This window comes from Polistes fuscatus, unplaced genomic scaffold, assembly GCF_010416935.1.
Source record: "Polistes fuscatus isolate 324 unplaced genomic scaffold, CU_Pfus_HIC Scaffold9, whole genome shotgun sequence".
Lineage (NCBI taxonomy): Eukaryota > Metazoa > Arthropoda > Insecta > Hymenoptera > Vespidae > Polistes > Polistes fuscatus.
The window spans coordinates 6,291,146-6,316,342 of NW_025113173.1; the positions used below are offsets into that span (position 1 = coordinate 6,291,146).

At 32.6% G+C, this 25,197-nt stretch overlaps 4 protein-coding genes and 1 long non-coding RNA gene across 6 annotated transcripts; 3 read left to right on the forward strand and 2 right to left on the reverse strand.

Annotated features, from left to right (window-relative positions):
* The first annotated feature begins 819 nt into the window (after positions 1 to 819).
* LOC122525534 (popeye domain-containing protein 3-like) lies at positions 820 to 3,445 on the forward strand. Its single transcript, XM_043648388.1, has 7 exons — positions 820 to 1,085; positions 1,226 to 1,360; positions 1,464 to 1,645; positions 1,720 to 1,959; positions 2,037 to 2,189; positions 2,267 to 2,411; positions 2,496 to 3,445. Exons 1-7 carry the CDS (start codon positions 1,031 to 1,033, stop codon positions 2,669 to 2,671), a joined length of 1,086 nt encoding a protein of 361 aa, XP_043504323.1. The 5' UTR covers positions 820 to 1,030; the 3' UTR covers positions 2,672 to 3,445.
* LOC122525535 lies at positions 980 to 1,626 on the reverse strand. Its single transcript, XR_006305818.1, has 2 exons — positions 1,457 to 1,626; positions 980 to 1,370 (listed from the first exon to the last, which is right to left on the reverse strand). It is a non-coding gene; the product is annotated as an uncharacterized LOC122525535 (long non-coding RNA).
* A 160-nt stretch (positions 3,446 to 3,605) lies between the features above and the next one.
* LOC122525536 (exosome component 10) lies at positions 3,606 to 6,431 on the forward strand. The gene is made up of 2 exons (XM_043648390.1): positions 3,606 to 5,783; positions 5,849 to 6,431. The coding sequence occupies exons 1-2, from the start codon at positions 3,906 to 3,908 to the stop codon at positions 6,335 to 6,337; spliced, it is 2,367 nt and encodes a 788-aa protein (XP_043504325.1). The 5' UTR covers positions 3,606 to 3,905; the 3' UTR covers positions 6,338 to 6,431.
* Positions 6,432 to 6,703: 272 nt separating this feature from the next.
* On the forward strand, positions 6,704 to 8,814 carry LOC122525537 (pancreatic triacylglycerol lipase-like). The gene is made up of 6 exons (XM_043648391.1): positions 6,704 to 7,513; positions 7,590 to 7,693; positions 7,769 to 8,061; positions 8,143 to 8,238; positions 8,308 to 8,553; positions 8,624 to 8,814. Exons 1-6 carry the CDS (start codon positions 7,070 to 7,072, stop codon positions 8,695 to 8,697), a joined length of 1,257 nt encoding a protein of 418 aa, XP_043504326.1. The 5' UTR covers positions 6,704 to 7,069; the 3' UTR covers positions 8,698 to 8,814.
* Positions 8,815 to 9,082: 268 nt separating this feature from the next.
* Positions 9,083 to 19,017, reverse strand: LOC122525538. 2 transcript variants are annotated; one of them, XM_043648392.1, is made up of 10 exons: positions 18,284 to 19,017; positions 17,283 to 17,778; positions 14,812 to 16,820; positions 11,520 to 11,608; positions 11,377 to 11,456; positions 11,103 to 11,227; positions 10,408 to 10,872; positions 9,971 to 10,300; positions 9,752 to 9,904; positions 9,083 to 9,661 (listed from the first exon to the last, which is right to left on the reverse strand). In XM_043648392.1, exons 3-10 carry the CDS (start codon positions 16,477 to 16,479, stop codon positions 9,242 to 9,244), a joined length of 3,330 nt encoding a protein of 1,109 aa, XP_043504327.1. In that variant the 5' UTR covers positions 16,480 to 16,820; positions 17,283 to 17,778; positions 18,284 to 19,017; the 3' UTR covers positions 9,083 to 9,241. The 2 variants fall into 2 exon arrangements, with proteins under 2 accessions (XP_043504327.1, XP_043504328.1); XM_043648393.1 differs by having other exon boundaries at positions 14,812 to 17,813.
* Between the last annotated feature and the right edge of the window lie 6,180 nt (positions 19,018 to 25,197).

The window sequence follows — 25,197 nt, forward strand, 5'->3', positions numbered from 1 at the left end:
TAAAAGACACCGTATGAATGATCGAATGAGATTGCGTGTTTTATCAAATCGACTAGTTCAATAGGAAGGTATTTTGTATTTACATAGGGAACTTTTCTTCAACAAGGTGCGCGATACGTCTATGTATATAAAAATAAGTCAAACTTGTCTACCTTATATATATAATATATATATATATCTTAAAATATTTTTCGATCAAAAAAATACTATTATACTTTGTTCAAATTTAATTCAAGTGTGACCTATTTTTTCAGGGCTACTTTAAAGGAGGAGAATTTTTCTTTTCAGACGCGATGATTTCAATACCACATTATGTAAATTATTTTATCGAACATTATCGATTGAATTAAATCGAAGATCGAGTTTTAAAAATATAATTAAATTATTTTCGCCTCATTCGTCGTATACGAAATATGATACATTTTAAAAAAAGCAAACATAAATATTAGACTGAGTAGCATTATATAACGTATCTATCAGGTTTTATAAAAATGAAGGCTAGCCAAGTAAAAAAGATTTTGAGTGAGCCACTATAGTGGCTATGGACCTGGAAAAAATAATCGCAAAAGCCACTATAGTGGCAGGCCGGCTAAGCACCATATCGGTAATTGCAGTGCTCTACCTTTATCTTACTCGCCGTCGGTAACGGTAGTTATCCACTGTCGGTAATAGTAGATTTCTAATTTATTTTACTCTACGTCGATAATACTTTATATTAAGGTTACCGACGATCAATATTATTAAAGTAGTAAACTACGAGATACCGAGTCGGTAATAATATCGTGCTGTAAAAAACTGATGCGGGATATGTTTGAATCGATCCATCTGATCGGAGGAAGAATCGATCCGAAAGGGTTGATACATGCGCATGAAAGATAGACATGCGCTGTATAGCGATTTAGAAATAAGAACGGTGGTAAAACAAAGAATTTTTAACCAAAACAAACATGGACACGCAGTAGTGATAGAAACGTCTTCCTTACTTTCTTACCATATATATTATACCATATATTTTTAAGATCGCACAAAGATGAGCCCTGGACTGGGTCACGACCCTTTGCCTTCCTATAACGTCACGTCAATAGGTCAGTTAAAAAGTATAATTTAATTAGTATCTATTTTTTTTATCTGTATTACAATTGTCTTCATTCTGTCACTTTTCTCTTCGTCTATTATCTTGTCTATTCATCGAGCGAAAATCTCACGATTTCTTTTTCTTTATCAGGTAATACCGCACTGTGCCTATGGCAACAGCCACAACACATATTATTCCAGTTAGCGAATTTCTGCTTTGCACTCTCTTACTCAGCACCGTCCTCGAAGAAGGGTATATTGTTTATGCACTCAGTTTTAATCGTCGGTATGTCTGCCTATTTGCGATACATCTTTTTCTTGTCAATACCGATAAAGAAAGACATATTTAATAAAAATAATAAAAATCAACGTTTATTTTTACTTCATAGGTTTCATGTTGCTGTCCGGATGGGCATGGCACGTGATTTGTGCACCAGATATCTTCTCCTGGAACTTTACTTTCTTGTTGTTAAATATTGGACAGTTGGTTTATATCGTTTATCAAATGAGACCGGTCAGGTTTGATCCTGAATTGGAGGAGGTCTATCACACACTTTTTTATCCTTTTAAAGTAAGTCGCAGTAAGTCACCTTGTTATAGAAAAAAAAGAAAAATAGTTATCACTAGTTAATACGGTTCGTGCAGGTATCAAGAGCGCAATTTAAAAGACTAGTGTCCCCAGAGCTTGCAACGGTGATGTCTCTTCATGCTGGTGAAGCATATGCGATGCAAAACTTAACTAAAACAGACAGACTAGGTCTATTACTCAGTGGTAGAGTCAACGTTCTTAGCGACACCAACTTTTTACATCCAATTCTGCCCTGTGAATTTTTAGACTCGCCAGAATTTGAAAGTTCTAGAGCATCGAGAGATGATAAATTTAAGGTACGATCTATGTACTTTTTCATATGAAATATCGATTAGAATATTTCTTTTTATAGATGTATATTTTCATTTTACAGGTCTCAATAGTTGCTGCTAGTTCTTGTAGATACGTCTACTGGCAAAGATCAGCTTTGGAATATCTTCTTGTTAAAGAAGCCTATCTTGCAACAGTCTTAACAACTTTAGTTGCAAGAGACATTGCTACCAAATTATATGCAATGAACAATAAGGTAACAAGATATAATCATCGATCCTTATCAAGGATATATCCCTAACAGAATCGTATTATTTTTCGACGACTTGTTAGATAGTTACAGAAAAAGGCTCGCATTTGGATATTCGATTGCCTACTATTAACGCTGGAATAGGACTCAGTGGTGATCATAGGAGTCCTCGAACATCTAGGCAAACTTTGATACATAGAAAAGATACAAACCCTACGTCCAACAATGGTAAATCTCTCTGTATATTCTTTGGACAAATTATCGAGAAAAAGTTTCAAATAAAATAGAAACAAAATTGTATTTAACTTTTAGTGGCTGGTGCTAAACCAAAAGAAAGAACGACGAACAATCTAAGTAAAAAGGGTGCACCTAACATGGAACCTCTGCCAGAATTACCGTCCTGTGATGATCTTGCATCGAGTGGTGTAGAAAGTTGGCTAGATTCGTCTAGCAAATATCATAGCTGTGAAATTGTCGATGAGGAGTGACGGTACGCTTATCATGCAAGCTACCATTGTCCAATGGAGGACGAGCAAAAGTGCATCGAACCTAATTGTCTCCTTTACGAGATGATTACGCGAGAAGTTTAACGATTTTAGTCCAATTTGATGATAAGGAGAATTTAAGGAAGATAAATTATAAAATGTAAACATAAAAAATGAGAAAAAGAGAGAGATAGAAGTACGACAGAAGACTGCAAATTTTTTCAATTACCAGGTAGAAGTTAACTTTGTCATGTTGTGTATGAATGCACCAAACTAATTTATAACTTGAGAACGAATACTCAACCAATCGATGATGATTGGAAACGTGATATTATGTTTATAATGAAACTGGAAAATGTAAAAATAATAGGTAATTTAATCGACGGTCGTTGCAATTGTTGCTGTGTGTTTCTAGAGAAATAAAGAAAGAAAAAGTTCGTTATTATATATTATATATATATACATATATCTCCAGAGTTGGGGACAGGCACACAAAAGGAATGGTCAATTTTATGAAAGATACGAGAAAGATAAATTATATATATATATATATATATATATATATATATATATATATATATATATATATATATTACGTATCTATGTGATTAAATTGCACGACGAACAAACTCACCAGTAGCAATAAATAATTAAACAAATTCGTACGGTCTCTCGTGGTTAATATATACCGACCAATCAGTCGGTTCATTTTTTGGTCTACACGGTATAGGATCTAATAATATATCGTTTTGTTGTAATAAACGGTTTAAATAATAATTTCCCAATGAATTTCTCTTATCATTCCTTTTCTATTTGTAATTTTGTTTAATAAAAATATTATGCATTTGTTTTTATAATATAAACGCAAGAATATGACGTATTTAATATAAAAGTTTTTTTTCAAGTTTTAGCAGGTCTGCCACCTATGAAAAAAAAATATCCTATATAGTGTCTTGTGAAACACGTGTTCCTAAAGAGAGTTGTTTGAGTTTATTTCAAAGGAAATTATCGTATTTTTCAATAATATTTATATAAGTATATTTGAGTTCGCTATATACATTTATTGAATAATAAATAATTTATTTCTCCAAGTGATTTATAACAAAAATATAATAATAAAAATTATAATATAGCCACTGGCTAAGCTATATTTAGTATATCCTTTATGTGCAATCTCGAAACTATAACCTCAAAATAATGAACTGCAGTTGTTAATCCGTGTGAATATTTTAGTACAATGGAGCCTAAAGAAAATTGGGATGACAGTAATGAAATAATTGTCATTAAGAGTAAAAAGAAAAGCGAAGAAATTATTCCAGGATTCGCTTCGTTCGATGATTATCTTAAGGAAGCATTTAGTGTTATAAAAGATGGAATCAAAGCATCTAATAATTTTCCCATCGAAGAGAATTATAATTATTATGAATGTTTTCCAAGTTTCAATAAAGCAAAAAATGACGATTCGGAAAGACTATTAAAGATGATGCAAAAAGTAATTAATTTATCAGGAGTAGGTGGCAACTTAGGAAGACGCGACATCGAAGAACAATTTGATCTTTTATTGGAAACGAATGATGTGTATTTAGATAAAGCAGGATTATGCATGGATGAAGAAAGTGGTATTGTAAAAAATCCTGAAATAGAATTAGTTGTATCGCAAACTAGGAAGGATATTACAGCCGGTAGTTGGAATATATCATCAACGTTTAAGAAACCATCATCGGATGCATCTACCAAAGCGCAAGCTGTGCGTTTATTGACTGCACGAAATATACAAAGACCGCAATTAACTTTCAAAGACAAAATTGATAACAGTCTAAAACCTTGGGAACCTAAAATCAAATATAAACCAAATTCTTTAAAGCCTTTAGCTATTTATTTAGAAGAAACCGAAGATGGAGAGGTATTTTGTCATCCTTATGATTTTGAATTGAATAAATTTCAAGCTCCAGAAAATCAATTACAAAAGAGAGAACCTGTTAAGTATAAAGAATTACATGAAACCCCATTGATTATGGTAAACAAGCCGGAAGACATCAAAATGTTATTAGATGATTTAAAGAAATATAATGAGATTGCTGTTGATTTGGAACATCATTCTTACAGAAGTTTTCAAGGTATAACTTGTTTGATGCAAATATCAACTGTAGATACAGACTATATAATTGATACATTGGTATTAAGATCAGAATTACATGAACTCAATGAGATTTTTACCAAACCTACTATTCTAAAAGTGTTTCACGGAGCGGACTTTGATATTCAGTGGCTTCAAAGGGATTTGTCCATATATGTAGTAAACATGTTTGATACTCATCAAGCTGCTAAACAACTTAATTTGCCATATTTAAGTTTAGCTTATCTTTTAAAACAATTTTGTAATGTAGACCCAAACAAACACTTTCAACTTGCTGATTGGCGTATAAGACCTTTACCTGACGAACTTTTAAAATATGCAAGAGAAGATACACACTATTTATTGCATATAAAAGATGTTTTGAGAAATGCATTAATTGATTCTTCAAATGGGAAGACTAACATTTTAAAGGCTGTATATGATAGAAGTACAGAGTTATGTAAGACAACTTACATAAAACCAATATGGACAGAAGAAAGTTACATGGATATGTATAGAAAAAGTCAAAAAATATTTAACAATAAGCAAATTTATGCTTTAAAGGAATTACATAAGTGGAGAGACATGACAGCTAGAGAGGAAGATGATAGCACTGGTTACGTTTTACCAAATCATATGCTTTTAAACATAGCTGAGACATTACCACGTGAAATGCAAGGCATTTTGGCTTGTTGCAATCCAATTCCACCTTTGCTTCGGCAGAACCTATTAAAACTTCATAAAATTATACTCAAAGCACGAGATCAACCTCTGATAAAACCAGTGGAAGAAACAGATGTTAGATCACGATTTGTTCAAAGAAACCATGCTGTAAACTCAGATGCTTGGACATACTCTCCTCATGACATACCAAGCGATGCAGAAGCTAGAGCCGATTTACCTTGTCTCTTAGATCAATGCAAAATAACAGAAAAATTATATAGCAATAATAATGTAAAACATACCATTACAGTATTCGATAGTTCAGAATCATCTGAGGTAATTATTAATATATAAATCATATTTTATTTATAAATAAAAATATTATCTTTTTAATTTTCTAGGATGAACAATCGACTTCTGATAAAGCGAATCAAAATAGAAACAAAAAATTCATATTCATTAGTCCCTATGAAAGATACAAACGTGTAATACCTGTGGTAGCTGAACAAGAAGAAAAAGATAGACAAAAACAAGACAAAGAAGAGGAAGAAAGATTAAATGAAATGAGGAACAAAGATGAAGAACCTTCGACATCTGTTTCTGATGAAAAAACTTCATCAGATCAAAGTCCGAAACGTAACAAAAGGAAAATATGTATTCCTTTAAAAGAAATGCCTGATAGAAAAAGAAAGAAAAATCTGTCTATGAAAGATACATCCGAAGAATGGTCTAAAAGTAATATGTTTACGCCAATTCCTTCCTTGAATAAAAAGATAAAGCAGGATGTAAGGAGAGAATTTATATCGACCAAAGACACAAGGAATGAAAAAAATAAACAAATAATTGTACAAACCGTTCCTTCTGATGATATTGTCAAACCTTTGAGGTAAAAATTTAGACTCAATTAAATCCATTTAAGAAAAGCTAATTATAATTCTAATATATTTCTTTTATTTGTAGGGAACGTAAGAAAGGAGATAAAAAGATGAATGAAAAGGAATTAATACAGAAAGGAATGCTTCCTGTAGAAAAGTTTGATTATAAATCTGTTGATTTTAATAACGTTTTCCAAGGTGGTAGTACCACAAATGAAACACGTCGGACGAACTTTGTGCAGCCTAAAGTAAAAATAAATGTAAAGATAATTATATATATATATATATATATATATTATATCAATGCATAAAATGTATTAATAATTGACTTTTTTTCTCTTTACAGCAACGTAAGAAGAAAAATAAAAAAGGAAAGAAAAATAACAAAATTAAAATCTAACTACACAAATATACATATTTTTTTTTACTACTTATTGCTTAAAAGAAAATATATCATTACGTGACAAATTGACAAGCCATTCATTTGTATATAATATATATAAATATATATAATACCTAATAGCGTTATCAGTAAATAAATATTTCAATATACGAATCGATTAAACGATAAGTTTAGAATAGCCGAGAAAAAAAAAGTGTTTTTAGATTATATTATATTTACATTTATATGCCTTATCATTAGTTTATGATAGCTTGTGAAAATATTGGAAGCAAAAGGTTATCTGCTTCAATAAGTTTAATATCAATTGGTGTATGGTTTAGTGTATTCCTTAAGTGTTCAATATCATGATGTTATTATATATAGTATTAACGATTATGTTAAATAATGTTTTAATTGTGAATTGCAAATCTTTGCACAACAAAATTAATTCGTTAAATGAAAGATTATCCAATTTTACTTATACACGGGTAAACAAAACTCATGCTGATTTAGTAGATTTTGCGTCTCGTAACGAACAAGTAGATTGTCTTGGTTTAGGAATAACTCTTGCGACCACTTTATCATGGTTTTTTGCTGATAAAGCTAATGGAACAAATGCATTAGATGTTAAATTTCTTTTATCATCGAGAAATCAACCAAACAGAGTACAAGTGTATATTGGCAAACAGTTTGGTTTAGAATGGACAGATTTTAAAATTGAACGTAGAACTATTGTAATAGTACATGGATTTTTATCTCACAGTGATGAAGAATGGATTGCCGAAATGGAGAAAGCATTTCTCCAATGGGTATACAAAATTAATTGTTTCATTAATAACACATATTTCGTTTCATATATATTTATCTTGTTTTTATATTTAATAGAACGACGTTAATGTAGTAGTTGTTGATTGGAGCGCAGGAGGTAATACGTGGAATTATTATAAAGCTGCCGTCAATACTAAAATAGTTGGATATCAAATTTCAAAGTATGTTGTACATGAGTAGACTTACTTCTGATATATGTTATAATTCAATATATAATGCTATTCATGTCTGTAAAGATTTTTAGAACATATTACAAATACGACAACAGTTGCATCTAATTGGGGTACTATACATTTAATTGGTCATAGTCTTGGAGCACACATTTGTGGCTTTGCTGCAAAAGAATTTAAAAAGAGACAAAGTAATTGGATCATACATAGAATTACTGGTCTAGATCCAGCGCAGCCATGTTTCAGAAATACATATTCTTCTATTCATTTAGATAAAATGGATGCACCATTTGTCGACATAATACATACTAATGGAAAATTACTGTCCAATCTAGGTTTAGGTTTACCAGAGCCTATTGGTTTGTTCGTTAATATTATATTATATATCTGTTTGTTTTTTATTAGCAATATTGTAATGCATTAATGAATAATATATCCAGGTCATGTAGATTTCTATCCTAATGGTGGAAAAAGTCAGCCAGGTTGTATTGAATCAAACAAAACATATTTTGGCTATTTACCTATTCCTCATACATGTAAGATCACATAAGTTTTTTTAAATAATTTAGAGTAACCTGAATATTAAAGAATTGATTTATTTTTAGATATTCAGCAAGCAATATGCAATCATGGTCGCTCTTATTTATATCTTACCGAATCTCTGCTATTAACTTCTACGAACAATTGTAGTTTCTGGGCACATTATTGGGACTTGACATATAAAAATATAGAAAAAATAATATCCGAGCCATGTAACAACGATGTTTGCATTGAAATGGGTATTAAAGCAGAGAATTATCCTCATCGTGGGACTTTTTTTCTGTTTACTAATAAAAGTTCACCATATTGCGGTAGATACTATTCTAAATTACTGATCAAATAAACTTTAAACACACGATCATGTGAATGTGATTATTTCAGTAAATGAAACAGAATTACCAGAAGAAGTGAAGAAACAATTAAAGATCGATTACAATGATGAGCTTCACGATTAAGAGAAAGGGAAATACATTATTTTATTATATATACCAGCGCTGTTCAACAGGGTTAAACGGCGCTGATACATACAGATATTATTTACATAAATAAATGCATTCTTTTTATCTTAAAAATACTATTTATATATATAGAGCATTTATATTAATACGCATCGCATTTAAATTACATTTTGACTAATATTTACAATTGGCAACATTTATATACAATTTCTAATGACAAAATATTTAACCAGTTAGCTCATAGCGTTATAAAATCATTTAAGTTAAATGGTAATAAATGTAAAAAGAACAAATTACATATATAAGGACATCGATATTTGTTACTGCACAAGTACCTGTTATATTCCTATAACATGGTTGGTAACATTAATTAAATTGTAAGTTTAGAGCTAATTATGGTTTAATCACGTATTTTGTGCGTTTATATCGTCGTTTTAATTTGTAATCATTGGCACTTTGTTCCTTGGTATTTGATAAATAATAATTATATGTGTGTTTACAGAAAAATGATAAAAATACATTGTGTGATGAAGAACATCTTTTAATGTATTACTTGGACATATGTGGCAGGGAAGATTCCAGTTCGTCCTCTGCATTCACCTATCCACCAACCATCTGCCTGTTTTCGATGAACAGTTATTAAATCACCAGGATTCAGGCTCAATTCGTCATTGAGATTTGCAGCATAATGATATATTGCCCTGCATTGTTCTGTTCTATCTGATTTAGCTGTTTCATCCGTAACATCAACGTCTTGATTATTATTGTCTTCCGAATGACTACTGAATTCGTCAAAATCGCTGAAGTCTTCTTCATCTGGTGGATTTTCAGAATTACCATCACCAGCCGTTCTATCTGTCCAGTCTCGATTCTCAGTTTCATGTCCCTTTACTAAATGTACTTCTATTTCATCATCGATATCTTGTATCTCAAAAGATTCATTCCTTGCCCAAGAAGGAATCTTTAAAAATGATTAATGGTCGATTATTGCATCACATATTTATTCGCTAAATATTCCTATTATAACTGTAAAGATACTTATATTATTTACCTTGAGAACACTTTGCTGAAGTCCTTGTTTATCTCTAGAGACTAATATGTGTTCTGCTAATGGGTGCTTATTTCTTTTGCTACCTTCAACTTCTGCTAACGTTCCACCAACCTTATATCTTGCTGCTTCCAAATATAATAACATGGAACGCATCTATAAAACAATAATTCATTATAAAATATGATGTACCACCTACGTGGATTCCTTTTTTCTACCTACATGATGCAATTTGTCCGTAACATTTTGTGTACTTTCATCAGCTGCAAACGCAGGTGTCTTGATAAAAGCTCTATGCAAAGTTTCCAATCCTTCCCTTCCACGCCTTTCTCTTTCTAAATCTTGTCTTATTAAATGCAGAATTCTAACTAACGATTGTTTCCTTCGTTCTCTGTTCATCGCTAACGTTATATGTTCTGCATAAAAATCTGGAAGTAATTGTTCCGCGTTGACCGTATCATTACTTTCAGTTCTACGTATAAGATTCTTCAAAATTTCCACGTCTTGAGATACGTTACAATTTCTAACAGGCGTCGATACGCGATCGGCACTCTAAAAACAATAAATAATTAATTAATAATAAAATTCTTATTTCTCCAACAAACCAAGAGAGTTTCTAAAAGATAAAATAATGAATAAAAGATAAATAATTTGTTTACCTGTTGCAAACGAGGAGCAAGAGCCTGCAGGTGGGCCAAATAAACATTGGCAAGATCTTTCAAAGCGCTCAAACGTTCCTCTTCGAGGAGTTCCATTTGTTTAGATCCTTTTCTCACAGTATTTTCATATTCCAATCTAGCTCTTTCGGCTCTTACGCTCACCGTGTAAAATTCGGTATCAGCTCTACGAGAAGAGTCTTCGGCTTTCCTCCTCCTAGCTTCTAATTTATTCGCTTCTTTTTCCGTCATATGATGATTAGACGATTTATTGTTATTTTGTTGGCTTTGACTGATCGATTGGAGCCTCGCCAAATCCTGCAGCCTTTCGTTCTCTCTCGCACAAGCAAAACTTTGTTTCTTGGTCTTCGATGCAATGTTACGCCATTCCTGTAGAGACTTTAATGCCTTGTCAACGGAATTTTCAATGGATTTTCTCGAACGACCTTGTGCCTCTGCAACGCCCACCTAAATATTTATTAAAAATAAATATATCATTTTTTAAAAAAAGAGTAAGGAAAATAAATAAATTGTAGGCGAATTTCTGAAATGAAATGTCGTAATCGTCGTAAAACAAGATAGAGGATTTAATGTAGATGGTGATGTCATTCAACACCTACATTTATATCTCACAATCAACGATATTTCACCATAGAATAATTATATTATATCTACGTGTATATATATATATAACTTACTCTCAAAGGTTTAGCTAGTTGTTCACCTAACGCAATACCCCATACTCTATGGGCTTCAGCGGCAGCTTCCATTTCTTCTCCGACGCATCTCCATGCCTCGTTCACACCTCCATTACTGTTTCCACCTGTGCAAATAAAATTAATAGTAAATATAAACGCAAGTTAACGCATATACACGAGAGAAAGAAAAAAGTTATAACGATAATTATTCTCGAGTTCCTCTTAATACTTATATCTGAGAGAAAGATATAATAATAGAAATGTTGAGACTTACTTTGATCTTTGGAACAAGCCTTCGTTAATTTACCGCTCAATTTACTTAACCCTTTAGCATACGTTGCTTCCAGTTCAGCCCTAACGAAGACAAATATTTATGTTACATTTTAAACATATTTTTATTGTAAATAATTATTATACCTTTCGTGAAGAATCGAGGCCAACTCTTTGCAAAAATCTCCACCTTGTTTAACATATCTCCGAATATCTTCGAATCCACTTTGACCTCCCTTGACAAACAAACAAAAAAACAGTCGTAAAATATTAATCGTCTCATTAAAGAATCAAACAAAATGTCAAAGGGGACAATTATAAGAAAAAAAAAAGAAAAGATAGATAAATATAAACCAAGGAGATATTTTAAATTTGATTGATTAAATTGACTTTTGCAATACGATTAAACTGGACTTCTAAAAGAAATTAACAAAAAAAAAAAAAAAACGAAAAAATGATTAATAAGAATTTAGTTCTTAATCGTTAGATAAGTTTCCACGGTCGAGTTAGAATCTAAGAAGGTCAAAACCGGCTCAGTAATACGCTTCTAACACGCTTGCGTAAAGATGTGAGTATAGGTAAAAAAATTTAAAAAAAGTATGCGCGTATTCAGTGACGTGAAAAAGGGAAAAATTGAAGAAAAAAAAAAAGAAGTAAAACCACGCATAATCGAAATGGTGAACGGAAATTAATGAAATGTCAAGGAAACTGGATCAAAGGCACGCGTACGTTCGTTCGTTCGTTCGTTCTTTAATAACAAAAAATATAGAATACAATTTTATTTTATTATCTTTGTTTCCTCGTTTAAGTAAACGAATACTATTGAAATCTTTTTTGTCTCGTCGTTTTATATATTTTTAAAATACTATTATATTTTTCTTTTCTTAATAGTCCTGCTTTCGTTTTTAACATCCTCGTATCAATTTTATATTGCAATGAAATTACGTGTTGTTTTAAAATTCTATTTTTGGATTCTACGAATATATTAGAAAATCATGTCACCGTGTTTCTTCCCTTCTAACTTTTTTTTTTTTCGATTATTTTATTAAAGTGAGAATAAATAGAAATGGGGAGGGGGGAAGATGAAGGAGGAGGGAGAGTGGAAATCGCAGAAAGTACTTTCTTAAGCATTTAGTTTCACACAATTCCATACGAAATACATACATATCAATTTCTCTCGCACACATTTATCCACAAAGCGGTACACAAATATATGCATAAGCTGATATGTGTGTTAAAGTGAGTGAGAGAGAGAGAGAGAAATAGCAAAATCGTTTTTCTTTCTCTTCGGTTCACTAAGAAAAGTTACAATTCTACGTGATTTAATATTCTGCGAGATATCTTGGTACAGCCAATTCGAAAAACATATATTTGAATATATACGAATTTATCATAAATTTAAATAAACTTCATTTATATTAAAAGTAAAAGTAAAAGTGAATAAATTTTCTTACGATTTCAAGAGTTATACGATTTGATGTAATAAAAAAAAAATATATATATATATATATGTGTGTGTATGCATGTATCGAAAGAAATGCGGATTTATTATAAATCGTTTCGATCTTTGAAACTTAAGATTTATTCGCGTTAATTATCTGCGATTAAGTATTCGACATGACCCCCATGTGGAATAGAGCGAGCCTCATTAACGAACACGTTCCTGTTTCTGTGTTGTAATACGTGATCAAAGTTTTATAAATCGGAACAGTGGCCTTCTCGGACGCTGTCTCCTTTCGATAGCAATTTCTTTTTATTTTTTTATTTTTTGTTTCCATCATTTTATATTATACAATAAAGTAAAAATATTCATATCGAAGAATAGGGTAGTTTCTAATTTCTTCGTTCTTAAACAAAAGTATATAATTATTTTATTTGAATAGAAAAAGGAGAAGAACATACGTGAACAATGTAAAAGCACAGGGAAGAGAATTTTCTCTAATCAAATGATCGTAAATACGCACGGCTGGTTTTGTAAACGCGTGCGCACGATTAAAACAAAGTCGGTTATTTTCTCCAAGCACAACTTTCCCACACTTTCCATGTACATACACTGGCGCACTTGCCATCGTAAGTTTGCTGACTTTGCTTAGAGAGACCTCGGCACTTTTAGATTTATGTATGTTACTATCATTTCTCTTGGATCGAGCAGGAAAAGATGGTAGTGGCCTCTCTTCGAATAATCCTGTCAATAATCCTACGACGACAAACTTAGAAATCGACACTTGTGTTGGATTTCAAAAATAAAACAAAAAGAAATGATCTTAATCGTAATGTAGACCGTGTCGAGTCGAGAGACAACATAGAAAATCAGTAAGGATTCATTCAATTTTACTATCGTTATGATTTAGTATAATTATACAACACAAATCCGGCACGTTGTGAACTCATTGAAAAAAAAGTATATAATAATATAATAAAATGATCTCGGAAGTAGAGAATAATGGCACGTATAATGTCATTGGAACGAGATAAAAGCGATAAAATTTCGCTTATTAAATCTAAACAGAACAATAATATGTATTCTCACCGGAAAGGAAGGAAGGAAGGAAGGAAGGATCGAAAGGAAAGAATAAAAAAAAAGAGGGGAGGAAGCAGTTTTGTGAATAATACCATAAGATATCCATTTTGCAATACGATCACACGGACTTTCGTAAAAGTGAAAGGTTCGATAGCACTTCGCGGAAAAAGCGAAAGGCCATTTCGCTTATTTACACTTTGCCATAGATTTATCGATGGTTCATCGTTTTCTGGACAATATAACAAAATGATTGGACCATTTTTCTTCTCTCCTATCGATAATACCATTACTTATTATTTATTTCTTTTCATATTTCCAATGACATTGAATGCAGTTTAAGAATAAACTGTGATAATCGATTAAAATAAGAAATCGATAGAAAAAAATGTATGAGAAGTAGAAAGTAAATGGAAGTAAATTGAAGAAAATGATTTCTTTTATGGTGTTTACGTATGCACAACGCTGTGCATACATAGGATCGTCCATGCGACGTCGAGTTAAACGGTGTCTGATTGTAATTGGGGGAGGGAACAAGAGTATCCCGTCACTTATAACTCTATACGCGAGTTAGAGAGTTATCGTGGCTTCTAGCGGATATAGTGAATCATAGTATCTGCATACATTCGTACGATTAAAAGACAGGATAATGATCGAACGTGTATAGTGCAATAGCTAATAGTAAAAATTACGTAGGGGTATTGATTCAAGGATACCTGACGTATACCGTATTTTCTAACAGGTTGTTGTTCCAGATACAATGTGAATTACGAGCTAATTGTTCGTCTATGAAAATGTTTTCTTCTCTTACATTAGAGAAAAAAAATCTCTTCAATTATTATGATTATTATTATTATTATCATTATATATATATATGTATATATTTGTATATGTAGATTGAAAAAGAAGATACTATTGTACCTCTTCGTGAATATCGTTGGTCTGTAGGAGATGAGTTGAGGCCATTAACCCCCTGATTGACCCCAACATTCTCTTCTTAATCATGCCGCCTTTCCCAGCGCGATCCCTTGTCGTTTCGAGCTCGGTGCTACGAGCACTAGTCTCATCGTTTTCCGTATCAGAACATAGTTTGTCCATGCTGAAGGAGACCGGTAGAAGCGGACTCCTCTTTCCATTACCAACAATATCATCGGAGCTAGCAGTTTTAGAGAATACCTTTCTTCTGTCGGTCGTTGGCGAATCCTCTTCCGGATTCGCGTCATCGATAAAAACTCTCCCAGAATCCGGGGAGGCCGAATTCGAACGTATATTCGCGTTGGACGAATTTTCACGATCTTCTTCGTTGGTTTCCACTTTCGTTATCGAAGATAAACCAAATTCCTCGACCCTCGTGATAGAACCCAATTGTTGGGTTCGAGCTTTGGTTAAATCGTAAGAAGCGTGTCTCGTGCTTTTGCTCAACTTGCTGTCCTTGAAAGATAAATCGTGATCGTCGTTAGGGTCATTGATCATCGCACCGACGTTCTGCATTCGAGCGTGTCGCTGAATAACTTCGCTGAATTTACTCTTCTCGTCTTTCAACCAATTCCTCATTTTTCCCCAAGCTTTACCCAATTTACGTTTCTCCAATCTCAGGCGTCCACGCGATGCGTTAGACGCAGTATCGTTGGAACATTCGGGATCCGAGTAACAACCGGACGTCGATGAAGTTATTCCCATATTATTTTCCGAATTTTTACGACTCTTTCTCCATTTCAACGATCTAACGGAAGATCCGTGCAAGGTATTCGCAGTTCGTATGAATTTTCTTTCGGTGATAGCGATCTCCTTGTCGGTCGTCAAATCGTTATCTTCCTTTCGCGAAAGTTCGAATAATTTTTGACTCGACAATGTTTTAGGTTTGTCGTATAACTCGCCGGAGATGACGTCATCGGAATTTTCATCGATACGACGACGTTCCTTATCATTGTCATTGGAAGACTTTTTAGGAAAATCGTACAATCTATCCAGAACCGAATCTTCCGCAATATCATTTTTCTTATCATCCATCTTGATCTCATCTATTTGATGGTGGGGGGTATTACTTTCGAGTAATTCATCACCTTGAAGAAAGCTGAAACTAATCGTTGGCATACCGTGCTCGTCGGTTTTCACCATAGTAGTTGCCATTAATTCGACGCTATTACTGTGCTTCTTATTCTTATCTTCCAATGAAACTTGTTCCTCGTTCGTTTTAGAATCGTTCGAGATAATCTTCAATAATCTCGATTCATCTTGAATATCTTTCGTATTACTATTACTATTACTATTCTCCTGTCTTGCTATATCTAGATTATTCTCGTATAATGCTTCTTCAACGTGAATTTCATTTTTCGAAGACACAACGCGCACAGTTTTTTTATCATTATCTTCTTCTCGACACTTTTGATCTTCCATTTTGTTGTCATCAATCATTTCAACTTCGTTCTCGCGAAAATCACGACAGTGTATTATTATCGGTGCCGGTATGTCGTACCAAGTAGAAGTCGAGGCTCGATTGCTATTACCTTCGTTACTCATAGTAGAATTTAATGTCGAACTTCTCGATGACGATCGTAAGCTCGTCCAGACATGACGCACCTCGTTCATTTCAATTTCAAAGAAAATCCAATTATCCGAGCGGAAAACAAAGAGATCTTTCACAAAGTATCTTTTTATTCCATTTCAACTTATCACTTTTTAAAATGCGCGATATATTTGAAGTTCCATTATCGAATAACTTAAATCAAATCAAATCAAATCAATTATTTTCACTTATTTTTAATTATAAATATATAAATATATATATATATATATTTATCTTATTGATCATGAAAAATATTTCCGAACAGATTCGTGAAACTTTTCTCTCTGAGCAAACGTTTTCTCTTCGACATCGGAGAGAATCCTTTCATGGGAATGTTACGCTCTAGCGAAGTTCGTGTTTCGATCTAGAACACAATGTTTAGAGTTCTTCTCGACGCATCCTTTTTTTTTTCCTTTTTTTCATTTGGAATAAAATCCTCCTATCCGTTTCCGTTTTCTTTTATTTATTTTATTTTTTTTTTTTTTTTTTTATCTTTTTTCCGCGAGAGAACAACGCACACCGCGGTGTGTGCAATGCGTTTTATTTGCTATCGATACACACGACGAGACACATAGAAGAGAAATTTTCAAGGTTCCTCGGATAATAAACACACTAATAATTTTTACCTCGAGAGATGATTTTACTATCTAATCGTATTAATCAAATATATTCTTATTATTTAACGACTAGATAACACAATAAATATAAAATCTAGTTTTCCCTTTTGACGTGTGTCAAAGACTCGAAATCGTTTTAGTATCGATTATTATTATTAATTATTATTATTATTATTATTATTATTATTGATCGTCTAATGTTTAGTTACCTAGTTAACAGAATGTAAATAAAATTTACTGCGTAAACACAGTCTCGCGCACGATCGTTTGGTTCATTCGCAAAACGATAGACTCGATAGAAACACAGAACAAATAACAAGAAGGTAATAACTAATAAAGGCAATTTGAAATATTGCAAACTCGTAAAAAACTCGTCTTAAGAACAACAAGAGAGAGAGAGAGAGAGAGAGAGAAAGAAAGAGTATTCGATGTTAAACCGAAGATGATGACGTCCAATCGTTCGACCAAACGATTCGCGAACCACTTTTTCTTCTTCCTCCTCTTTCGTCATACTTTTTCTTCGTCTTTTTTCTTTTTTTTTTTTCCTTTTCTTTTTTACATCTAAACACGATGAAACATCGATTATCTATTCTACACTACCGTCACAGTCACCACAAGAAACAAGTTCTATACCACAGTTGTTTAATTATGTAAACCACAGAGAAGGAGGAGCAGACACACGACCAGTTTCAAACGCGCGTTCCACTTAACACAAATTTATTGTTCTTCCGACAATTTGCCTATGGAGGGAGAGAAAAAGAGAGAGAGAGAGAAAGAGAGACACAAACTTAACTTATCTTTGCGAATCGTATTTTACGTCTTTTCCTTATCTTTTTACGATCTCTTTGCATCAATCAAACTATATTAAAAATTAAGAACAAGAAACTAGATATCATTTTGTAATTTGTAAATTCAATTAATTGCAGATCAAAAATAACTTTTCGTCCATGCAATCCAACGATGAATCTCTAAACATTTTGACCGATTAACTAAAAAAAAAATAGAACGAGTACAAAAATGAATATTAATCGTTAATGTTATAAATATGAGACACTCGTTAGATATTTTAACGCGATAATGTATCTACTTAGTTTTTTAATTATAATTTCAAAAAAGAGATAAAAGAAGCGGACAAAAATTAGATAAAAACAAAGAAAAAGAAGAAGAAGAAGATGGGGAAAAATAAATATAATTTATCACGACGACTCACAACGAATGTGGCAAAATGTCGAGAAGAAGTAACACTTTTATGTTAGCATGGCATCGGAACGACGTTCCGGCAATGACTGGATCCACATTCGAAGCCGTATTATACAATCGTGTTGAACAATTATATCCGTATTACGTCGCGTGTACGCGCGTCGCGGTTGCACAACTTCCATGCGGACGCTGCACGCTGTATTTCTTCTATGTAGAAACGCATACTAATGTACTACGATACTTAACATATATTTTTAAACACTTTAGTTGCATTAGATTAAAACCTTTTCAAAGCTTTTCACCGCCATATTGGTACAACCCACAATCGATTAATTTTCCCCCATGTATTTAAGAAAAACGACAAGTGCACGGAAATTTTTTTTTTTTAAATGCGTACTCGTTACTTCATAGGAAAGTGTTAAAATAAACATAATTGCATAATCGAATTGAAACGTGCATCGAACGTGCACCTGGAATCTTGTATTTATCGAGAATACTAACGAGCAATTGTAAAGACATATAGGACAAGTATTATTTCGAATTTTTATTACTCAAGGTTTATCGTCAATTAGATGTTACATCCTTCGCTATGAATTAGCCATAATCCTTCGTAAAGTAGTATATATCCTACACACAATTTTCTTTGTCCATAGATCTTGTTAAAATGATATCACTTTATACTTCCAACCTTGATAAGTATTTTGACACTGTATATAGAAAAGTTGAATAATTCATTACAAATTTGTCTAATTAGATTTTAATTTGTTGTTCTCGATGTGTTATCTATAATAATAATAATAATAATATTATAAATCATTCTCGACCGTAATTTATTCGAGAGAAAAGAAATTCGCATCTTTGTCAAATACTTTCTCATCAAAAAAATAACCACAGATACGGTTACGCAAAAAGAAGCAAGCAAAATTGAAAAAAAAAAAAAAAAAGGAGAGAGAGAGAGAGAGAAGAGAAAAAAAAACGTTTCTCTTGCACGAAGCACGTCATCCGAGTAATCGAATAAAGCTGACCCTCTTCTTCTCGTTCGTGCCACGAACGGGCTTCGTTTTACGTTCGAAATTACCAACTGGTCTTCTTCGTGCGGTCTTTCATCCCGATGATAGCATCCATCGAACAAAAGAAAAGAAAATAATTCAATAAGTGTAATAACATCGAACGTAATATTTCACAATTTCAAATTTCCCCCTGTTCCACCCCACCTCGCCCCCCATCGATCGTTAACCCACACTTCTTAATCACTCAAACTGACTTGCGTTAAACGCAAAAGAAAAGAACAAAACACCACCACCACCACTACCACCACTTATAAAAACTTCGATAAAATCGGATTTAATGAAGATACGTTCGAAGAGATTTTGAATTTCCCGCCGATCGCGGTCGTTTTGTCACGTGACGAAGATATCGCCGATTCGATTCGATTCGATTGTATTGACGTGTGGCACGCGTTTGAATTCCAAAAAAGGAATCGATATCGAATGAACCGATTATTTCTTATTGTACAAAATGAAAAAGATAAAATAGAAAAGATAATTAGAAAAATAACTCATAGAGAGAAACGAAACAAAAATAATCACACTAAGTGAACGAACGTAGAGAGGATTAAGAGTTGCAACGAGCGAAGCGAGTAAACGAATGGTAAGAACGACGGATAGTTTAAAGGCAGCCAAAGCAAGCGACCGTCTAGGCGGGGGATCTCGCCTTTTCTGCTCTCCCAGTGTATATTTAGCTTTCTTCTCTCTCTTTTCTTCTCTCCTTTCGTCGTCTATGTACTTCGTTATCTTTCGCGTGTATAGTATTCATTTTTCTCTTATTGCCGACGAAAATGTTTGCACGTGCGTTTTCACAAAATTAAACTTCGCGACATTATTTCGATCTTCTCTAAAAGATAAATTGTAAGATTTCGTTGGGATCGTTTGGGCTTTAAAAAAAAAAGAAAATAATATGCGCGAAAATTATTTTACGATAGAAAATTAATCGTGATAGAATTTAATCGATCGACGATAGAAAAACAATCTTGAGTTATTAAACGAACCCCCTCCCCCCTTGCTCACCCAGGTGTTCGGTAGTTAGACCAGCTACCTCGAACAACTTTCGGATAAAACTTACGTCACTGTTAACTGAGAAAATCTTGAAGGATTGAATTTAAAAACGTATTGTAAAAAAATTTGTCAAGTTTCCGGCGATCGATTGCATACATAGAAACACATAAGAGTTCAACATACTCCAGCCAAAGCAACCAGTTTCTCTTCCTGCTCTTTCGTGGGAGACCGATAGCACATATAGTTCGAGGGGGGATTTGAAATGTCATTCGTCCAGAATATTTTTTTTCTCTTATCAAATTTAAATATTCACATTTATATGTGCATGTTATTAAAACAGACACAGCGTCGTGATATAACATCAAATCTAGACCCTGTTTCTAAATTACATATATATATATTATATATTCGATAAATCGATAGAAAGCAATCAACTAACTAATTAACTAACTGTCGTAAAATATTAATTACCAATATGGCGTCTCCAAATACATTCCAGGTGGTGTACCAACTTGTTTGAACGATAAATATCAAAAGTATAAATTATTTATTAACAGATTTGTAAATACCAAATAATCGAACAAACCGATTGATGCAAAATTAACAATATATAGAAAGAAAATACGCGTATAACAATTATTAATTATAAATAACGAAAAAGCCATAAGCCCTTAATTACAAGTCTGACCACCTTAACCCCGTCCAACTGCAAAGCCATTTTTTTTATCAAGTGTCCACGAACTTTAAACACATGGCAGGCATCCGGTTAGACCAACAACATCAATATTATATACAGGCATTGTAACGAAGATGAAACTTTTTGCGAAGACTTACGTAGATGTCGAGGGGGAGTTGTTTAGCTTGCATGCAAGATGCAAACCAATGACGTGTAACCGGAAACATTTCTTTCCACTTTTCTTCTTGCACATATACACATGCATATATCCATATACATACAAATATATATACGTAAACGAATTTAAGTGAAAAATTCGAGTGAAAATAAAAGGAATTATTTTTCGTACACCTTTTCACGTTGAAGATATTAATGTTATAAACACAGACGGTTTCGTTATTGCTTCTTCTTTCTTTCTTTCTTTTTTTTTCTTTTTTATCTCTATCAGGTCGAACGATAAGAAAATCCAAAAAATATGTGCAACGTAGTAAACAATGTAGTTGACGCGTTAACGTGGTTTTCTTCTTTCTTTTTTGACACGTTAAAAAACTTCAATGAAATATTCCTGACTAAAAAAACGTACGTTGACGATATTATATTTATAACGTCTCTAACACACACTGACGAAAAACAATCACGCTTATAGTAAGCACTTGTTCGAACGGAAAGTGAGTGTAGATAAAACGATAATTCGATGGTTAACGCATTTGCACGAGCTTATCGCAAGGTACTATCCGATGCGTTTGACGAATCTTCGTTGAAACAATCGGGACTTTTTCTTTCACACGTGTTTTATATCTGATGCATATGTATGTATGTATGTATGTATTATACGAAAATGATTTGTACATTTCTTTTTCTTTTTTTTATCATATTCTTTTATTCGATTTAAGAATTGTCCAAAATTCCAACGGAAATGTACGATAAGTTAAAAAAAAAAAAGTAACAAGTAAATTTAATTGTAAGGGGACAACTTTTAAACATTAGATAACGCGTACACTATTTTAATCATTATATTTATAATGTGCCCGACATCGTAATCTAACAGATGTTATCTTCGTAACGATTAAAAACCGCTGACCAATGAGCGTAAAAATATATTTTACGAATATTCCATCCATTTTTATTTGACGTAATAATTTTTGACAATACGTCACCCAGTTCTTATTTTTTTTTTTTATAAATCCCTTTTGTTACTTTAGGATCGTTCTTAAATAATGAAAAATCATGGTTCGGAACAAAACGACAGAAATAGAATTCTTTCTTTAATAAAGGAGACAACATTAAACTAATGTTTCTTTCACCTCTCTCACCTACTTTCTAAAAATTCAATTAAAATGATGACTCTTAGAACCCCAGTACTACTTTTAAACATAGCGCAATGACTTTTACGAGTGAAAGAACAGTTTATGTTGTTGTAGTAGTAGAGTTGTTTTATTGTTTCCTTTTACTCACCACTGATAATGGTATGGAAGACTATAATACTATCTAACGGTAATATTTTACTCTCTTTTAAATATGATATAGGTAAGAGAAAATAATAATATTTTGTCGAACGAAAACAAAAAGTTGCTAAGGAAAATTGTTCGATCTATTACGAATTATAAATACGCATGTATGTATACTCATAAAAATGTGCAAAATTCCTAGCATAAATCTCATCATAAATGTTTCGATGTGTGTGTGTGTGTACTTCTATTTTATTATTTTTATTATAATTGTACCTTACTCGACACACGATATAGCGGTACTGTATAAAACAACCGGAAGAACGCTCCGTCCACCGGAACTAACTCCTTTCACGATCCACTCGAGTCATGACAAAGAATAAAGTGGGGAGGGCAAAAAAGAGAAGAAGATTAAAAAAAAAACTACAAGAGATACGTAATATGCACGCGTTAACAGCATTTTTTAAAAAGACACGCAACTCGAAAGTTACGTAAATACGTTTCTGTAAGTATTTGATTTTGTATTTTAAATGTCATTTTTCAATTTGATTTAATTATTCGTCCGCGAAACAATTGCAACGTATACACCTATTGGTTCATATTTCAGCGTCAATTTTTTAGGAAGTATGTATAAGTTATATTTACAGTTAGTTACGGTGTGTTAGTAGTAGTTATACTAATTACTATACTAACGATGAGTTATGTTTTAAGTTGCACATTATGTAATTTGCTTATTTTCCTTTCTTCTTTTTTAGAACAACAAAAATAATCAAATTACACCAAGTGTGTTAGGATTATTATTACAGATACTTTACTTCTTTCATTTCCAAATTGAAAATTTAACATTGATTAATTAGAAAATGAATCTAATTGTCTATTGTAAATGAAAGCGTAAAAGAAGAAGAAAATTTATAATAAGACTATTAAAACTGTTAGCCAAGCGTATAAATATGTATAGACGAGGTATATACGGTTAAACACAATCGATTGACCTTTAACGAGTAAAACGTAGAGAATAAAGTTTTTCCAAGTCCATCGAACTCTCCTCCCGGTTGTATTTTTCTTTCTCTGATGGATCATTTTCTCACACTTGAACAGGAGTGTGACCGTGGTGGGTAAGTTGGTAGAACAAGAGGAATACGGACATTCCAGTCTTGTCACCGCGAATCGACCTAACCTGGGACTTCGTTAAAAGACCAAGAAGAAAAAGATGTGGTTTACGCGTGCAGATTTACCGTTCGTTTGGTCGCCCCTCAAAGGCGCCAAAGGAATGTTGCCACCGACATTACTTCTTGTCGTCTATCTGCCATTACTTGTCATTGCATCCACCACTATTCTTAAACTATCATTCCCATTTTCCCCGTTATAAATCTTACTGCAATTTACAAAATAATTCTTTCGTCAAAATCTGATTGAAATTTATAAATTTCCTCAGGTTTCTAATACATTTCAATAGCAATGATTTAAATTCTTATTGTTATATGTATTACTTGTCATTGCATCCCACCACTATTATTAATTTATCATTCCCATTTCGTTATAAATGTTATTGCAATTTAAAAAATAATTCTTTCGTGAAAATCAGATTGGAACTTATAAATTATTATTACTATACTATATACTATATTATTACTATTCTTAAACTATCATTTCCATTTCGTTATAAATCTTATTGCAATTTAAAAAATAATTCTTTCGTGAAAATCAGATTAAAACTTATAAATTTCTTTTGGTTTCTAATAACACATTCCAATAGCAATGATTAAAAGTTTTATTGTTATAATATGCTTTCGCTTTCCATTGAAATTCTTCGATATGCGATTGCGTATATATTGGAAACGTAAGAGCGTAGCTTTCAACCTCTCGCCTGGCTATCCTCTTTGCCACCTTGGAAAGAATGAAAACTGGGTCGAAAGAGACTTTCAGAACTCGGAGATCGAAAGAAGACAGGCGCTCGTCCTTGTTTGTGAGTTTTGCGTCAGGGTTGCAACGCGAAACAGGTTTCAGGGGCAAAAAAGAAATAAGATGAGTATATCTTCGTTATTATTGTCGGATAACCTTATCGGGTAAAGATCGTTCGTTTCGTTTGAAATCTTAACAGGTATTTTACTATCGCTGTGTGTACCACTATCCTCTTCGATAGAATCTCGTAATAAAGCAAGGACTTCTCTCCTCGACTTCTCTTCTACGTACTTTCCGTGGGAGCGAAACCAGTTTTGCGTTGAGTTGTGTTATAGAGTAATATAACCAAACAGTATTTCTTGCTACGTATATACGTACATACGTAATAAGATACATGTCTCTGACATAAGACTTTCACCCCTGAGGCTCCTCCCTTCCATCAATGGGGGTCCTTGTGAAAAAACCCAATTCATTTAAACACATATACGTGTAATAATTAATGGATTATGAAAATGATCTAACCATAAGTCAAAATTGTACAAAAAAATAATCAGTTAGTTCATCAGTTACTTCACATCACATTATTTTCAAGTAAATTCATTCAACGTAATTTTCTCACGATATATCGTCTAAAAATGAACCGTCAGATAGTGTTCGTTATTTCAATGTTATATAGAATTCATTTAGTATTCAAATGTAATCCTTTTTTTTTGAATATTTTGAAACAAGAGATACATAACTTTAGACAAGTTTCATAATTACGGGTACATGTATATTTCATACTTTATTTTTCCTACTTCATAATCTAGTGAATCTTGCGAACGATACCCAAACCAATATTCGG